We start from the raw sequence: 17,615 nt of genomic DNA, 5'->3' as shown, positions 1-17,615 counted from the left end.
GACATTTGGTTTTTCTAAACAGATTGGATGTTCTGATTTGAAATTATGAGTGGTTAGACGGCATCCTAACTTTAATTAGGTTGCACAGACTGAGTCATTTTGCAAGCTAGACATTTTAATTTACAATCTACTGCAGTGCAGCACTCTTCAAGGCCTTCTGCTATGTAAAAGGTATTCAACTTGCAGCACAGGCTTTAAAGATACTGGAGTACTCTCTGTGACTTTGTTTATTTTATATTTTCAATTTTAGTTGCAAATCAAACATGCAGTTACAGAAGCTGAAATTCAGAAGCTGAAGACGAAGGTAAGAATCAATATATGGTTTATACATGCTGTTTTTTTTCTCTCGTGCAAAATCAAATCCGAACATGTGTATCTTTATGTGGATGGAGAAGTCAACATTTTTATTAAAGGCTGATTAAGAAGCACAGGAGCTCAGCTAAATCTTGTCTCAGTGTATATTCTTTATTCAAAGTTTCAAGTAAAATCTTAAGTGCTGGTATTCAGAGAAACTGCCAACTTGTGTAGCTTTGATTAAACGTACATTTTAAGGGGTACCATAATGACTAAATGGCAGATTTATAATTTTACAATTCTAATGCATTTTCTCAGGTTTTTAAATTATATTTGAATTGAATATTCAAGTCTTAAGTTAGTAGGTTATTTATTTACCAGCAATGTTAAAGTTTCCTGTTATGCTAGTTTCCTTTTTTGACATTTAAAAAAACTCTCTAAATTATTTAAAGGTATTTAATAGAAATTCCTTTTTATACAGAGAAGGAAAAGGTGCTGTTTTATATTGTTGAAGTATTCTTTAAAAGATACTCTAGAAAGGAGAAACCTCACCAATTTAACAGAAAACATTATCTCACAATTGATTGCTAGTTGTTAGATTGAATTTGCTATAGCAATAAAAAGGAATAGTATTTTCTGTACTAGGATAACCTTTATGAGAAGTCAACTGATAATTCAGTTGTTGAGTAATATTAGGTTTTATAATGACATCTTTCTCTTATTATAAAGGAAATAAAAGGAAGAGAAAATTGTACTTCAGAAAAAGATTTTAGATTATTATTTGTTTCTAGCAACATTTGCACCCACCATGTATTTGCATAGTGTTTGTCAAATCTGCATAAATTACCATTAAAAACAAATTCAAAGTGCAACTATTTTCTGTAAGGACAATTTCTGTTGTATTGTTCCAATTCAGAAAGTCAGAAATCTTTCTTCCTCTGCGTTCTAGTTCCTGTCTAGGAATAGGAGCCACACGGTGAATCCTTTGGGATTGTGCTGAGCCCCACTGTCTTGATGGCAATGATGTGTGGGTGTAAGCATTCATCTGTGCAAACCCATTTGCAAGACTTGGGTTATTGTACCTTTCTGTGTTGGACTTCTTTCCATAGTGTTTTCAATAGAGCTGAAGAAGATGTGGCTAGTTTAGGTATATTACTGATAAAACTGAAAAACAAGTTATTTTCTGTGTGTATATCATTCTTGATGCTAGCAGAACTGCCAAGAGCAAATTAAACAGTCTTGATAAGTAAACAGTGATGTTAAGGCATTTTTTGTTTTCTATAAATTCTGGGAGCTAAAATATACAAGCTGCTGAACAGCACTACCTTTATCCAGTACCAAACATTAAAACCCATACCTAGCTTCATTTGGGAAGTGAGAAGCCTAACATGAAAAAATGTAACAAAACGATCTAGTGAAGGAGATAACGTTTACTATAAACTCAGCAGTAAAATTCAGGCTTCTTTGAGGTCACTTGGAAGAGATCATAAGGCTCCATTGGTGCCAAAGAGTGGAACTATCGGTGGAACTGCACTGCTCGTAGAGTTATGCAGAGCTGTGTTTGGCAGAATTAGCACCTGAAATCTTCAACAGCGAGGACATGTTTTCCCCTTTCACATTGGTTCCTTACAACTCATTAAGCAAGTTTAAAGAAAACAAAAGTAATATATTTGGAACAGATTCTCTTTGTCCTCATAATAGTTCTGGCATAGTTTCAGTACTGGATGCAAAACTGTGCTTGCGTAAATGAAAAAAGACTCTAAGATGTGACCCGATGTTAAATTTTGAATTATGCTCCATCTTTTATCTGGCTTTCTAGATTAAGCAAGATTATGACAGGAAAGCAGACATTGTAAAAATTCAAAAGGAATTATAACTTGGATAAAAAAGCAGATAGATAAGTTGCAATTGGCTTTTTCTCCTGTTGCTTTCTAAATTGTTCTTAAATCAAATACAGAACCTCAAAATCAGATTCTCCCCAAAATAAAAATGTCATCATTTTATGGAAGTGTATGAATGCTTTGTAAAACCTGAGCCATGTGCTCAGAGCAAAATGCATCCCCAGTGCTGACTGATTAACACCAGTTTGCCTGAATACTCCACTACTGACATTTTGAAGTGTGTTACTATAATGCAGAGAAGCATAGGGGCTGCACTGGAACACAGAGCAAAGGTTCTACTTCCTTCCTATGTATGTATCAGCCTGTTTTCTTTGCTGTAGGATGCTCTTGCCGCTACTAGCTATTATAGTTATTAATTCACAGATTTTCACTATTTGTGGTGTTTGAATTAATCCTGAACTATTAGGCTCTGCTTTGCAGCTTTTTACTGACTGCATCCCCACTCTTTTGTTCAGCTGCAGACTGCTGAGAATGAGAAGGTGAGGTGGGAATTGGAGAAGACCCAGCTCCAGCAGAACATTGAGGAGAATAAGGAAAGGATGATGAAATTAGAGAGTTATTGGATTGAGGCACAAACCCTGTGTCACACGGTGAATGAGCACCTCAAGGAGACGCAAAGCCAGTATCAGGCTCTGGAGAAGAAATATAACAAGGCAAAGAAATTAATCAAGGATTTTCAGCAAAAGTAAGCAGTCTACACCAGGCTCAGCAAATGACTTAGTGGCCAGATAGGAAACATGTATGTGATGTGTTTTGAAATATGAAACTCACTATTAAACACTTGTAAGGTAAACACTATTTTTCACTTTTTTTCATGAAAAACATAAGCTCTTTATTATGGCAAAATGTTAGTAGTGCTCAAGTATTAATTTAGTATTACTGACAAATAATACTATAGCTAAATAAAGACTTAGTCTGTAGTGTTCCAGCTTGGAAAGTTACTAAATAACTCAATGTGATAGCAAAAAAAACAAGAATAATCATAATAAAGCATTTGATTGTCAAGGTTGCAGCAATTTATGTTGGTATTGTGTCAGCTGGATTCACTCCTCCTGCGTTCTCATGTAACATCAGGAAGAAAATTGTTTTGTTACATTTTACATTTCATTTTTCTTCTGATAGATTCCAAGAATATTTGAGCTGAGTTGAGCTAACTGGTGATTACCTGGCCCATCTGTTTCATATAGTCCCCTCTCCCCATTGGCTAACAAGAACAATAACATATTTCTATAACAGCTTCCATTCCCCCCAGTTGTTAGGTTTTTTGGGGTTGGTTTTTTTTTTTTTGCAACAACGTTTCCATTTTCTGCTGAAATGTGCGTATTTAAAGAAGAAAACTGAAAAGCATACAGCACTGTCAAGTGACATCTGGGAGTGCAGACTGGGATATACTGTCCCATTAAAAAGGGGTTTAAATAGTCAAAATGTCATTACACAGCTTGGAATTTTGTGACTGTTGCAGAACCATCTGGCATATTATGTGCTTTCTGTCACATCTTAGATTTTTAAAATAAAAAGAAATATGGAAAACAGCAAGAGTGAGCTTGGATAGCTTTTCCGTTATTCTGCTTTATATTAGTAAAAGGTCTAGTCAGTTGTTTTTATCTTCCTCATACTCCTAAAGTCCCCTACAGATCTCCTTATAGCTTACTAGAAAGCTAGATTTGTACCTGGAAACTTATGGGTGTCCTTTCTGTGAAGAAATGTAGTCATACCCTAACAAAACAGAGATTTTCCCCATTTCCTACAACAGCAAACAGCACAAACTAAGCTAACAATTTTCATTTGTAAATACAGATTATGAAAATAAGTTTGGTTTTTAACTGTTTTGAGTATCGATTAGAACAACTGCAATTTTTCTCCCCACAGAAGACTTCCTCTTACCATTTTAATATCTTCACCTAGCATATTCACTTCAGCCAAGTAATTGTTCAGTTTTTTCCTAATAGCAGTTTCGTACTCACTGCTAGGTTAGTAATAAATTATTTGTTAAGGACAGATTTTTCTGATGCATAGCATAAGATACAGCAGATCATTTTATTTTCTGTTTGAATCTGATTGCTTTGATGACAGCAAATATATCTTTTTTTTTTTTCCCCAAGAGAACTTGACTTCATCAAACGCCAGGAAGCTGAACGAAAGAAAATAGAAGATTTGGAGAAAGCACATCTTGCAGAGGTTCAAGGCTTACAAGCTCGTGTGAGTAGTATTTACTCTCATGTTTGAACAATGAGACAATTCTGTCTGATATTCCTGGATTGGGGGGGAACCATCTCTAATAGATGTGTGTGTGTGTTGTGGGTAACATTGTGTTGTATTTCTTTCAGATACGAGACTTGGAATCAGAAGTTTTCAGGCTAATGAAGCAAAATGGGAGCCAGGTTAACAATAACAACAACATTTTTGAAAGGCAGACATCTTTTGGAGAAGTTTCTAGAGGAGATCCAGTGGAAAATCTGGATACTAAGCAAGTGTGCCTGGATGGCTTAAGTCAAGGTTTGTTTGAGCCAAGCTATAACTCTTATTAATACATATGTAAATAGCATGGTTACTGTTTAGGATTTAGAAGAAACAGTAACACAGGGATTTTTTTCCAAAATTCATTATCTAGTGACAGCTATAGCAGGATTATACCAAATCATGCCAATATAGTGTCCCAGAATAGCTGTACATTGTATATTCTTACAGAAATGGAAATGACTAAGTGCTAGTAAAGGAAAGAGCATTATTTATTCCTTAAGGCTTCCAGTGGGATGCCATCAACATTTAGGTTTAATTTGACATTTCTGTTATGTTAATAAAGTAGGAGAAAACTGTCTTTTCTCCTGTGTTCCTAAATCTGTCCTTAATTACTCAACCACCAAAGATCTCACAAGAACAAAGTTACCAGAATGAGAAAAACAATGTTAAATCCACCATTTTGAGCAGATCTCTGCAGGTTCTGATCTCACCTTGGTATAAACATCAGAAGAAGCCATGTGGGTGGCACTCACCGTTTCTCAGGATTGAGCCTTCTGTGAATAAAATGCAAATTATTTGGTAGTGCATAAGCTATTAAATAATCTGAATAAGATTTAAAAATCTTATTCACCTATAGCACAGCCTGATTTACATATTAGACTTTTAAGACTTCATTCTACATTACCAAAGAACCAAAACAATTTGTTGCAGCAGGGAGATCTGGAGAGATGCTGTCAGTAGGGTGACTGTAATCTTTACTTGTATTGCATAGGAAAGATTGTTCCCGCTTTTCAGGCTGTGCCAGTGAAAATATACAGATAACCACAGCTTCAGTTAAAGTTCTCTAATTGTGAGTAGCTCCTCACTTTGAAAGTATTTGCAGAATTGAAGCCAATTTTAGGTCCACAGCTGTGGAATAAAATAGTTTGGAACAAGAGCAGTACTTTCTGTCTGTTTAGTATCATCTGTGGAAATCAGGTGTCGGAGGTGTTGGGATTCTGACAAGGAACGACCAGACTCTATTCCTATACAGGTTTAATTTTAAATAAACAATAATATTAACTTATTTCTCTGGTTAAAATAAAAAAGGCATTACATTAACAACAAAATTAATTTCTATCAAGCACAGAGGTGTTTTAATAAAATTGCATTTTTAGCAGTTAGTTATTTCATGTGTGGACCCAAACAATATTGCTCTGCAAACAAATCGATATGAATTACACTTTCAACAAAATATGTGAAAAAAAAGAGCTAGTCCTGCTGAAACAGTATTTAGGTGGTCTGCAGACCTTGAGTTGGTTTCCAAGAGCTCGCTCTTTCTAGCAAGTCTTTATTATACTAAAACCTCCTGAATGGCCAGGATGACAAGAAAGTCTTTATTTCTGCTACAGAGAGACTCAGTAATTGTTACAAAATACTTAATACTTAGAAATGCTATTAACAAAAACCCTTTCATTAATTTGCATCAGGAGAGGAAAGTGTGTTTCCTTTACCTGACTCACAAAACCTGTGTTTACACTTACTGTTGTAAGAATGTCAACAAACATCCATGGCTCAAGAGCTGAAATCCAGGAATTTCTACATGTAAAAAATAAAAAATTGTAACATTATTTCTCAAACTTTGAAAATTCTTTGTACAGCATTAAATCTCTGCATGCCACTACTTTCAAATTATATTTTTCAATTGATATATTTCATGATAAATTTCTCCTTTTCCAAGAGCTGCTGTTTTTCATTGCAAAAATGTCCCCTGGAGAAATGTTACCGGTGTTCAGTACTTCTGAGAGTTAGAATAGACGGTCTGTGAATTTAAATGCTCAAGTTTAACCACCTGAATACAAACACAAATCATTTCCTAGGAAAATAAACAATCAGCAGTGATTTTTTGAAAGCAGTAAAAGCATAATTAGAGCTTAGATTCCAGGCTGGATTTGTGTTTTTAACATGAGAAAAACGTAAGTTTTTAAAACAGAGAGATCCCTAAATATGCTGTAGCAATATTTGACTTCCATATACCTTTTCCAATGAATTCTCTGTCAGAGTCTCTGAAGTGTGTGTCAGGCTGTAATGCAGTGATGCGTGCTCTGCAGACAAAGAGCCTGTGTTTCCATATCACCCTTGTGTGAGCCTTTTAAGAAAAAGACTTACCATTGTCTAATAATACCAATGGCTAACAGTTTGTGTGTTTACTGATCAACCCGTGGATGTTTGCAGAGGAGCTACAAAGGGCAGGGGAGATGTCTATGATGTCTTTGGAGGGTGAGCGGAGTTCCTCAAGGTGCAATGTGTTGTGCACTCTGTGACATCTGTACAATTGCTCCAGTCCCTTTCCTTGCTTTTGTCTATCAAGTGTAACACACACTGCTTTATCAGGCTTTGGAATTAGGATTGTGCGGTGGGACTGAATGTACACAGTCCCATCCCCTAATTTTTGTTCTGAAGCTTGCATGTCTGTCTTCCTTCAAAAAATCAGGTTATGTAAGAAACATGTATTTTAATTAAAGTGACACCAAATATGCTTTTCACTTCAGTGTGATCTGAGATGTTTATTACATTCTTGCGTGGTCATAAATTTGGGCAAGAAATAAAGTATGTGACTTGACAGTTGCATATGTATGAGCGTAGCTGTCCCTGATGCTGCAGGTGCTCCAGCTGTGTTTAGCATCGTGCCAGACTCTATGACTCCTCAGGCTGTAATGTAACCTCATACTGAGTTTGAGGGGTTGCCAGTAACGTCAGTGGAAGTTAGAAAAGCAAAACCATTGTGGCACACAGAGTTCTTCCTTTCCTTTGCTAGGGAATGCTAGAAGCTTAAGGATTGTGTTTCTTTTAGAGATACATGATTTATTCTGAGATTCCAGAAAAATAAAGTCATTGTAGTTTTCTGGTTTAGTGGTTATGAGCTGTGTTTGCAGTAGAGAATCAAGCTATTTACTGGAAGAAGTCAGTGGTCTGAAATCTAAATAGCGCAGTGCTGATGCTGACTTTGATGGTATTTGCTCATCTCTGAGTAAATGCCTGTTCAGGCTGCTCTGATGGCTATACTTTCTGGGTGCCTTGGGAAACCCAGGAATGCATCAGTTCACAGAAGGAGATTTTAAAGTCTATCAGCCTTTATAATGGAAAAACAGTAGGAGGACAGGTGAGCTGTTTCCTGCTCCACAATGGTACTGAAATAATTCAGATGGAAGCCCATTGGAGTCAAGTGGTTAAATGCCTGCTGAAAGGAAGTGTGATTATCTCATCTCTGGGAGCAAAATAAAGCCTGTTAAGACTTTATGTGAGAGATTTGTAAGGCTCCCCAGTGGGTTGCAAGATTCCTAGGGAAACATGCAGGGTGCATGCTTGTGCCGGGAGCAGCGAGGGCCAGCAGCTCTCTGCAGAAGAGGGAGCTAGGACTGAGGGTGACAGCACACGTGGCTTTGGGGGAGACCACCCAAGAGCAGCCCAGTCCCAGTGCACCCGAGCGCAGCAAGCAGGCCAGGTCTAGTGGTGGAAACAGGGCCAGCTGGGATCCCAGGCAAGCTCATGGTGATGAGGCAGCTCTGAGGGCAAGCAGGGAAGTCTGTGCATGGGCTGTGGCTCATGATGTCCAGATCATCTGAGTCCAGATCCACACGACCTGACAATGAGAGCCCAGTTTAAATGCAGCTGTGATGCGTGAAGGAGGGAAACCCCTGCTGATGCTGAGTGAGCTCCATTTTGCAACAGGTCAAACTATGGTCAGGTACTTGCAGCACAACAGAGAGCAGCCACTGCGTGCAAGCAGCCCAGCTCAGGGGAGAAGGGAGCCCAGGTGGTATTTTGCTTTGACCACTTGTGTGAATAACCATTTGCAGTGCTGTGTCGGTAGTTTGCATAATTTCAGAAGTGAAAGGAAGGGATGTATGGAAGTGTGTACATCTGAAAGAGCAAATACAAGCAGTTCAAGTCATGACAGCATGTAGTTATCCTATGGAGTACTTGCAGTGGAAGCATAATTACATGTCAGATAATGCTAATGATTCTGTAGTGTCATCTGAATGTAGAATTGAACTCATACACAAGGAAGAAAAGCAGAACATGGTACTGGAAGTCTTTGCAGTGCTTTAAGACAACATAAATCTGCAAAAATAAAAATGGGCTTGAAGAAGCCTTACCCCTCAGTTATTTGCAGGCATACTAGCTCAACCTGTGGCTGTGATACCGAGACAGTTTGAGCTGAACTGACAGATCATTACTGCTGATACGGCAGACCCCACACCATCCATGCCTTTGTCCAGCCATCTGGTTCTGCTTCTTACATTTTCCTGTTTGAGCACTTACACACTTCTGTCTGTGCACACTGATTGACTGGAACAGTAGAAAATGACCAACAGGGGAAGAGGTCAGAGTGTCAGACTAAAACTGGATCGTGTCTGTTGGGTCAGTCATTTGAATCAGCAAACGGCAGTCCAAATCCTGGGGGACTCTGAGCCAGTGGTTTGTCACAGCAAGAGGAAGAGCAAGAGCTCTTCGTTTGGGTGTTGGAAAGTCACTGAGTCGCTTCCACTCTTGGTGAAATGACATTTTCTGAGACTGAAGGTCAGGATGGTGTGGGAAGCAGTGAGAAAACTTCCAGGTTTGCTCGAGTTGGTCAGTGTTTTTTCACTGGCTTCAGTGAGGCTGAGATTACTCTGGTTATATTTGTTTAAAGCAAAAATGCCTGTAAGATCGGCTTCTAATTAATTAGTGTGTTGTGAATGCAGTACTCCGGACAAGTAAGTAAGTTTGATGGATTCTGGTTTGATTTGTACTATAAGGATTAAAAGAAAAAAAGTGAAAACCATAAAGAATCTGTTCCTTGTGTGCTGTAAACTGCAAAAACCACCTTTTAAAATATGTTTTGTTTTACTGCAGCTTTGTACAATGTTAAACTTGCTGAAATACTCAGATTTCATTTGAGTGGATGATTGATTGATGGCTAAGTAAAGTGAAGTTACATTAGCTCTGTTTGTAGAGGCAAGCCATATATGAAGGGTTTAGTATACTTTGCTCACAAGAATTCAAAAGTAGGGTGGCTTTGAATTTAGACAATTAAAATGATTTCATTGTTCTATTTTTTTGTAAGAAGTATTTCTCCAATTTTCATGAATGTCATAACAGTATTTGGACAGTAGATGAAAGGGGAAAGATCTGAAACTGCTTTCCCTTCAAAACCAAAGAAATAGGTTTTTGTGATTTTTCTAGCAGAAAGTTGTATGTACAAAGGCAGCAGTGAGTAAGCGTGAGAGTGACGGTGTCCAGCTCTTTGCTGATGATATATAAAAATATTGGAGCACTGGCATTTGGGGTTTTTTTTCCCCATTTCATTCTGTTAACTATACATGGTAGAAAACAACATCTGTGCAAACCCCAGATGTTCAGAAAGTACAGAAGTTAAGAAGAGCGCATCTCCTGGCTTTCACCCAAAACTTCTGGTGAATTGTGTTGGTTTTCTGGGGGATAATTACTGCTGCCTTACTGCATATCTCTCAGACAGTTTTTAAGCTATTAGACTGGGATAATGACAGATCTAACAGTCCATGTCCACAGTACAGTTTCTAAGCAGGGAGAACCAGAGTCCCTTTGCTCCTGTACAGATGATGGCCTTCCCATTCCTGCCTTGAACAGCAGTGATTTGGGATGCCTTTCATAAACCTTCTGGATGGATACTTTCATTTCATTTTCACTGTCATCATAAACTTTATGCAGCATCACTTACAGCTGGCTGCATTGAAATTTTTTTTCAGTACTTGCAGGTTCTTCCTTGCTAATGATTTTACCAAAACATGTTGCTGCTGGAAAGCTGAAACCAGACAGCTGTAGTAGATGGTGGTAATCACAGTAATGATTGTGTTCTCTAGACTCCTGCTTAAGGAAAGGGGCTTGGCAGAGTATCTTCTGATGTCATCTGCGTGCAAAGAGGCAACTGAGTGCCCTGAGTGATCTGATTGAGCTCAGTGACCTATTTGTGTTAGGTCACTTAGATCAATCTGTTTGTATGAGGGACCATGATGTTTGCTTCTGACAGAGATGTTTTACTTACGTTTACCAGGGTTTACGTAAATTTGGAGAGTTTGAAGGAACTGCATGAAAGAGAGAAGAATCTACAAGAGAAAATAAAAGATTCTGAGGACAGTGTGGCAAGGGAGGAAGTAAGAAATGAGTGTCAGGTGCTAATGAAAAGATACTTTTACTTGCAGAAGGATTGGGGTGAGCAATTGAGGTCATGTAGAACTTTGAACAGCAGATGACCTCAGAATCCAGTGGAGGATTGGGACTTTCTCCCCTTCCTGAGGAGGACAGAGTAGTAGAGTAAGCAACCTGTTTCACTGTAGGTCCAAAGGAATGAATTTAACACATGTTTTGTAATCCTGTGAAAGGCTGCCTGTAAATCAGTCCAATCACAAATGGTTATCTGATTATTTTAATACTACCTGTGTCACTCTCTGTGTGCTACTGACTGAAGATACGGTTGCTCATCTTTTGCATGTATTGGACAAGGTTATTTATGGGGACAGTAAGTACAGGAGAGAACAAGTCGTGTTCTTTCAATTTGTAAGCCATTCTGATTGTATTAAAAAGTAGAGCAGCCTGAGGACTGCTCTAGATATTTATTCTGTAATTTGAGGAATAGCAACAAAAGAAGGAAAATGCTCTGTGGGGCATCTGTGGGGAAAAATGGCCATCCAGTCCCTCCACCTCAGGTGGCTTAAAAGGGCAGGATTGGGGATAAATGAATTAGTCCCCTGAGTTTAAATTGGTATCTTCATCCACATACTGGGAAATGTCCATCAAAGAGCAGTAAGATGAGGATTCCTTTACTTTATGCCCTGATAAAGGAGAACTCTCTGCAGGCTACGAACATGCAAGTTCCTCTGTGGGAAGCCAAGTGGACCTGCTTTCTGGGCTAGTACAGCTGGTTTTGTGTGATCCTTCATATAACAGTGGGAATCATTTCTTGAATTTTTAAATAATTGCTTTTGGTCCTGTGTTAGGAAAAAGTTGTCAAAGACTTTTCTGTTAAATAGCTTCAAATCTTGTTTTCATACAGATTTCAATGAAGCAGTGCCAGAAACGGAGAGACTGGACTCCAAAGCTCTGAAGACTCGAGCTCAGCTTTCAGTGAAGAACAAGCGGCAGAGGCCTTCTAGAACAAGGCTGTATGATAGCATCAGTTCAACTGATGGAGAGGACAGCCTTGAACGAAAGGTGAGAAGGACTCTACCCTCTCTTTCAGGCTTCCTGTGGAGTGCTAGATTGCCCCTGTAAGTGATTTCATCCTCTGTCTTTGTCCTTTCATTGTAGCACAGGCAATACTTAATTTCTCTGTGGCCAGTATGGTCTGAATGTCCTTAAGTGATGTGCGAGTCTGGTCTCTTGTGAGTTAGCACACCTGGGGTTTGGGTTTTGTTGTGTTGGTTTCTTCAACAGGAATCCTGGGCTTTCTGATTCATGTATGCTTTATAATACAGAGTGAGTCTTCTCATGTACACAGCAGGTGAAAAGAACTTGAATCATGCATTTCTCTACTTACTAATTTAACACTTCGCTTGCTGTTTTGTCCTATTCTGACTTCTGTCTGAAAGCAAATACCAATAAACAACAGTGTGTGGTATCGAAAGGTAACGACATGAATTGCTAAACCGTTTCATACAAATAGAAGGCTAAATAATGAATAAAATAATTGCATGTTCAAAGTAAACCTTGCTCTGATTGGTTACTAAATGGTATAACCTGCTTTATAATCTCTTATACCAACAGCCATCAAACAGTTACAGTAGTCCCATGCACATTTCAAAATCACCACTGCCCTTATGTATGAGAGCATCCTCACCAGCATCAGATTCTGGTGCTTCCTCCCTCTCCCCTGTGGCTAGCAGTGCAACAATCTCACTTGACAACCTAACTGAAAACCAAGAAGAAGGACAGCACCACAAAGGAGGTGTTCTTTCCCCACATGCTCGGGGGGACACTCCACTTTCCTCTCCTTCAATATCTGGGCACAGCTCTGAAGCATCTCCTTTGCATCACCCATCTGGCAGGAATATTATACAGGAAAAAGGTATTAACTGTTTTTTACAATAAATTGATGCATCATTTTGCTCCAGTCTACTTTATGAACTTTTGTTGTGTGGTAGGAACTTGGCAATTAGAGGGCCATCATCTTGTAACTTTTGTTGCCTATCTGGAGGTCAGAAAATTACAAATGACCTTGTATGATGGTAAAAGAAAGGAACAAAGTTTAAAATGAGATCGGGAACTGCTTCCTTCCTCTTTTGTTTTGCTTGGTTTTGTTTCATTTTGTCTTTGTTAGAAATTGCTGAAAAAGCTAGCGGGAAGTTGCCTTTAAGAAAATCTCATCTTTTGTTTAAAAAATAACCAAAACCAACAAAATTATTGGACCTTGGAACATTTCTGTATTAGAAACATGCTTAACACAGTGTACTTAGCTCGAATTATGTGATTTTGGCAGTGCTAGGTGATTTTTTTGAAGGGTGGGGAAAGGAGTGTAAAGCAAGAATAACAGATTGGGGCTTTTAATTGCTGAGAGGCAGCATAGTCTGAGATCAAACAAGAGGTTAATGTCTGGAGACTTTCGTTTGCAGAAAAAAATACAAATTTGTTGGGGGAGCTTGGCTGCGTCGTAATTTATTTAATTCAGTTTAAGCTGGATAAAACATGCAGTCGTACCCAGCTTAGGTGCACGTCTCAGACACTGTTTATTAAAGGCATTAACAATAAGATACAGCACAGAATACTGAGCCCTCCTTTTCAGATGCCTTGTGAAGTGAAAAATAGCAGTTTACACAGCTTCGGCATTCTTAGCTATGCACCTTGTATTCTCAAACTGTCACATAAGTTAAAATATGTGATAAAAACTGTTTATGAGTGAGGACTATGGGAATAGGTCTGGATAGGTTCATAACAGACTTTGCCTTACTTAAATTAACTGAAAAGAACAATTTATTGAGGGGTTTTGTTTGTGTGTCTGAAAAGACTGGCTATTGATTTGAAACTTGTTTTTCTTCACCTGCATACATGGCTTTCACATAGATTTTTAAAATACAGATTGTTACTCTGAAATTGTTACTCTAACTGTACACAATTGTATAATTCTGAATGAATCAAAGTTAAAGTCAGTATTTGAGTTTTGCAAGTAAAAATAAGGGTGTGAACATAAGAATGTGACTTTCCAAACGTCAGCTTGAGTGTATGATTGGTTTATCAGTGGAGTTGTAAATCCTCCATTTCCAGCTGGTGTATGAAAAATATCTTCATAACAATTTAGTGGAACCCAGCCTTGTAGTGTAAGGAATAGGGTATTATAGTCCACCCACTGTGTCACTCTTTCCATTTTAGGTTTGAAAAATAATCTCTGTCTAAATATCACTTCATGCTTTCCCCACTGTGACTGTTAAGTAAACAGCCAGTGATTTGGATGTATCAGATTCTGATGAGTACATGAAAATTAACCAGAGCAATTTACTTTCTAAAGGAAAATTTGCATTCAGTAAGTCCTACAAGAAGACATATCCTACAAGCAGTTGTGTGGCAACAAGTGTTGTAGTGATGCTGTTTTAATTGATTATTAATTTGGCTGTCATCTCTTAGCAGGTCAGAAAATAAAAAGGGCTACTGTGTTTGTTCTGCGTGTTCAGGAAGGGTTTTGTTTTTTTTGACACGGAAAGAGAGAATATCTGTGGACATATGTGTGTCCACTGATTAATCTCTCATTAGCAGAAGTGAGTGCTAGCGAGCTCACACTTGCCTCTTGGCTTTTTTCTTATGAAATCCTGCAGTGTTGTAGGAAGAGCTGAAGTGGCATGTGACTGGTTTCATTGCAAAATGTTGAGGAATTTTGCTTATTTGTCTTTTAAGCACAACTTTTTCATGTATGTGTATAATTATTTTCTTCAGTTCTGCTTGTTTGGTGCAGCATCACCTTTGTCAAGGCAGCTGAGGTGACCCCTATGGGCAATGCTGTGCTGATCTGAGGCTGGCTGCAACTCTTGTCATGTCTAGTCTCCTTTCACATCCATGAGCCACAGATTGCTTACACCAGCTCCATGACCCTGAAAGTGATGTATTAAACAGCTTCTTCATCATTTGTTGTGAGGAACTGACTCTCCCTCACCCTTTTAGAAGAACTAGAAGGAATCAGGGAAGATGTGCCCATCCAGGGTGGGCACAGAAATCTGGAGAGGGACTTTTTTCAAGGGCATGTAGTGATAGAACAAGGGGGAATGACTTTAAACAGAAGGAGGGTAGATTTAGATTAGACATTAGGAAGAAATTCTTTACTGTAAAGGTGGTGAGAGACTGACACAGGTTGCCCAGAGAAGCTGTGGCTGCCCCATCCCTGTCAGTGTTCAAGACCAGGCTGGATATGGCTTTGAACAACCTGGTCTAGTGGAATGTGTGCCCATGGCTGGGAGGTTGGTACTAGGTGATTTTTAAGGTCCCTTCCAACACAAACCATTCTATGATTCTGTGTGCAAGACCCTGTAGATTCAAATCTACTCTGCCACTGAAGCTGATTTTGGGACCCAGCCTATCCATCTTCCACTGTATCCCATAGCCAGCATGAATGTTTTTCCCAGCAAATTGTCATTATTCTAAGGACCCAGCTGGGCCAAGCTGCGTATGACTGGGAGCATAGTGATACAACAGCCCAAATAGAAATTTGCCATAGCAGGTAGCAGTACGTGTCCCTTGTGAGCTTTCCAGACTGTTTCTTCTACTACAGCAGCAAAACCTCCAGCTACTAAATGCTTTCATTATTTGCCCACCACAAAAGCAGCAGACCTTGCATTTACTGTCATTAAGATGTTTCTCAAAAAAGCCCACTGCCCCCTGACCCCCAAGCCCCACTTCCCTGTGAATACTTAGTGTGAAAATAAACATTAAGCAAAGTGCAGGGCTGATGCAAAGTTGAGTTCCTCAGCCTCCCTGGGGAGTGGGTTTCTTCTCAGGAGACTTTGCCTTGCTTTTGTCACTCTTCATATTACCCTTTTTTTTGTTCGCTTTTTTGGAATGAGGTTACCTGTCAGTTGTTCTTGAATGGGTTTTTTAATATAAGGACTTGAGTTGGTAGAAACAGTGTGGTTTTTAGAGTGTGGGTATAGCCTTATTTTCCTGCTTGTCCTGGGATGTATGAAGCAGTTGCACATTGAATTTTTTACTTGAATGAAAACTTGGCCAAATATTATTCACAAAGCAATATACAAAGTTCTGTACACATAGCTGACTGTGCGATAGTGCTGCAGTATTTCGGGTTAATTCTGAAGGCTTAATTTACGTCAGCTACAGTAGGATAAATCCACAAACCCAGCAGTGCTTTCAGTTCAAAGTCACTGTACATCCGAGATCACATTGTAAAGTGACACGAATGACTGACCTTCATTTGCTTCCTCTAGAGTATTTGGGGACACTCAACGTTTAAGAATCACAGAAACTGTCTGAATTTTTCAGCTGCTGTGTGTTTTCTTTTAGCTGCCATGCAGATTTCACAGGATGTTTTGCAGACTCAGATTCATTGTTTTGACTTTATAGGTACTGCAGACTGTTTCCTCTTTAGGCTGTTGAGTGTAGAAGAGATCAAAAATTGCTAGACATCTCAGGGCAAATTTACTGACTAATCTACTTTTAATGCGTTTTCAATTCAGTGGCTGGATTTCAAGTTAGATGTTTGTTTTAACAAAGATATTCAAGCTAAACAGATAACTGTTAACCTAATGTGTCCATCATAAAAGGTACTCTTGGCTCCAAAGTTCAAGAAAGGGTTTCAGGAGTCATTTTGGAAGTAAATCATACATACCAAATGAATTCTGTAAAAGGAAACTTAAGTGGCTACAGCTGAGTTTCAGAATGGATTCACTGTAATATTTGCCTGTACATCTTTTATATTGTTTGACTTGCTACCTATCCATTCAAACTCAACCAAAATTAACTTTTCATTTTCTTCAATGAAAATAAGATTTCTTTGTGTGCATTTTCAAATTCTGAAAATACTTATTTATTTTTATTCCACTTCACACTATCTTCTTAAACATGAGAATAATTCACCTAATTAAATTGTACCCACACATGTATGCATACCTAATTATGAAAAAATACACAACTGTTCTGGATGGAAAATGGAATAACTATCAGTAGCAATTAATAATGTACATTCTTCCATGTACAAATGTATCCTAGATGGTGCCACATGTGCTCAGGCAGCAAGAACAGCTAGCCCTATTCTAGGGCATACAGAGAAACTAAAGCGAAAACTTGCAGATCTTGGGTAAGCATCTTTTTATTTAAAATGCTGCTTTTTTTTTCATTAAAAGGGTTGAAAGTAAAATTTCAAAGAAGTTTCCTGATGTCTTCTAATATTGTTGTAGGGCTCCCTTGAGAAGGAGTTCAAACAAGGGCAAGAAGCGGAAAGAGAAAGAAGCTATTAGGGTGACCTACTGCAGTAGGTATGGGTAAAACACTGAAGATGCATGAAATGATATGCCAGTAACACTGAAAAAACCTAATCATGCTAGCAGACGGGAACATTAACAGTCCCACTGACTTCATATAAATAAGTGTTAAGCTTTGTGATAAACTTCCAAGCTTACAAACCTATATTTCATAACTAACGAAAGGCTAACATATAATCTAAAAATACTTGGAGGATTACAATATCGGTGCGTCACTACTGCTGTTGCATTCGCTAATGGGATTTGCAGAAATAGGTTATCGGAGCTGGCCCACAGGATGCACAAACATTCAGTTAATAATACCCGTGAAGCAGAAATGTTGACACAAATCCACATATTTTTTTTTTAAGCCCCCAGAGCAAGGTTGGGCAGCAGCTGTTCACCACAGCTTCACAGCACCCACATCGGGCATGCTTTCAAGAGGGCTTGGTTCTGAAAGTGAACATCATGAATTGAAAATAGATAGGAAAAAATGCTGAATGCATTT

General features: G+C 38.6%; 1 protein-coding gene across 4 annotated transcripts in view; it reads left to right on the top strand.

Moving 5' to 3' along the window:
- The window catches only part of PPP1R9A (protein phosphatase 1 regulatory subunit 9A), a 136,021-nt gene that overhangs the window by 105,742 nt on the left and 12,664 nt on the right, over window positions 1–17,615 (top strand). For 2 of the 4 annotated variants that reach the window (XM_061350044.1, XM_061350043.1), the window contains exons 7-14: window positions 251–304; window positions 2,651–2,880; window positions 4,298–4,394; window positions 4,523–4,691; window positions 11,710–11,867; window positions 12,420–12,720; window positions 16,857–16,944; window positions 17,045–17,122. In XM_061350044.1, the coding sequence (XP_061206028.1) occupies window positions 251–304; window positions 2,651–2,880; window positions 4,298–4,394; window positions 4,523–4,691; window positions 11,710–11,867; window positions 12,420–12,720; window positions 16,857–16,944; window positions 17,045–17,122 (1,175 nt within the window). The remainder of the gene's footprint in view (window positions 1–250; window positions 305–2,650; window positions 2,881–4,297; window positions 4,395–4,522; window positions 4,692–11,709; window positions 11,868–12,419; window positions 12,721–16,856; window positions 16,945–17,044; window positions 17,123–17,615) is intronic. The other 2 variants (XM_061350046.1, XM_061350045.1) reach the window with 1 other exon arrangement.

The sequence above is a fragment of the Neopsephotus bourkii genome, unplaced genomic scaffold (assembly GCF_033783945.1).
Source record: "Neopsephotus bourkii isolate Nb327-2 ecotype Australia unplaced genomic scaffold, CSIRO-AGI_Nbou_v1 NB_479, whole genome shotgun sequence".
In the NCBI taxonomy this organism is placed as follows: Eukaryota; Metazoa; Chordata; class Aves; order Psittaciformes; family Psittacidae; genus Neopsephotus; species Neopsephotus bourkii.
Note: the sequence above shows the minus strand (reverse complement) of the source record. Positions and strands in the feature narration are given on the sequence as shown.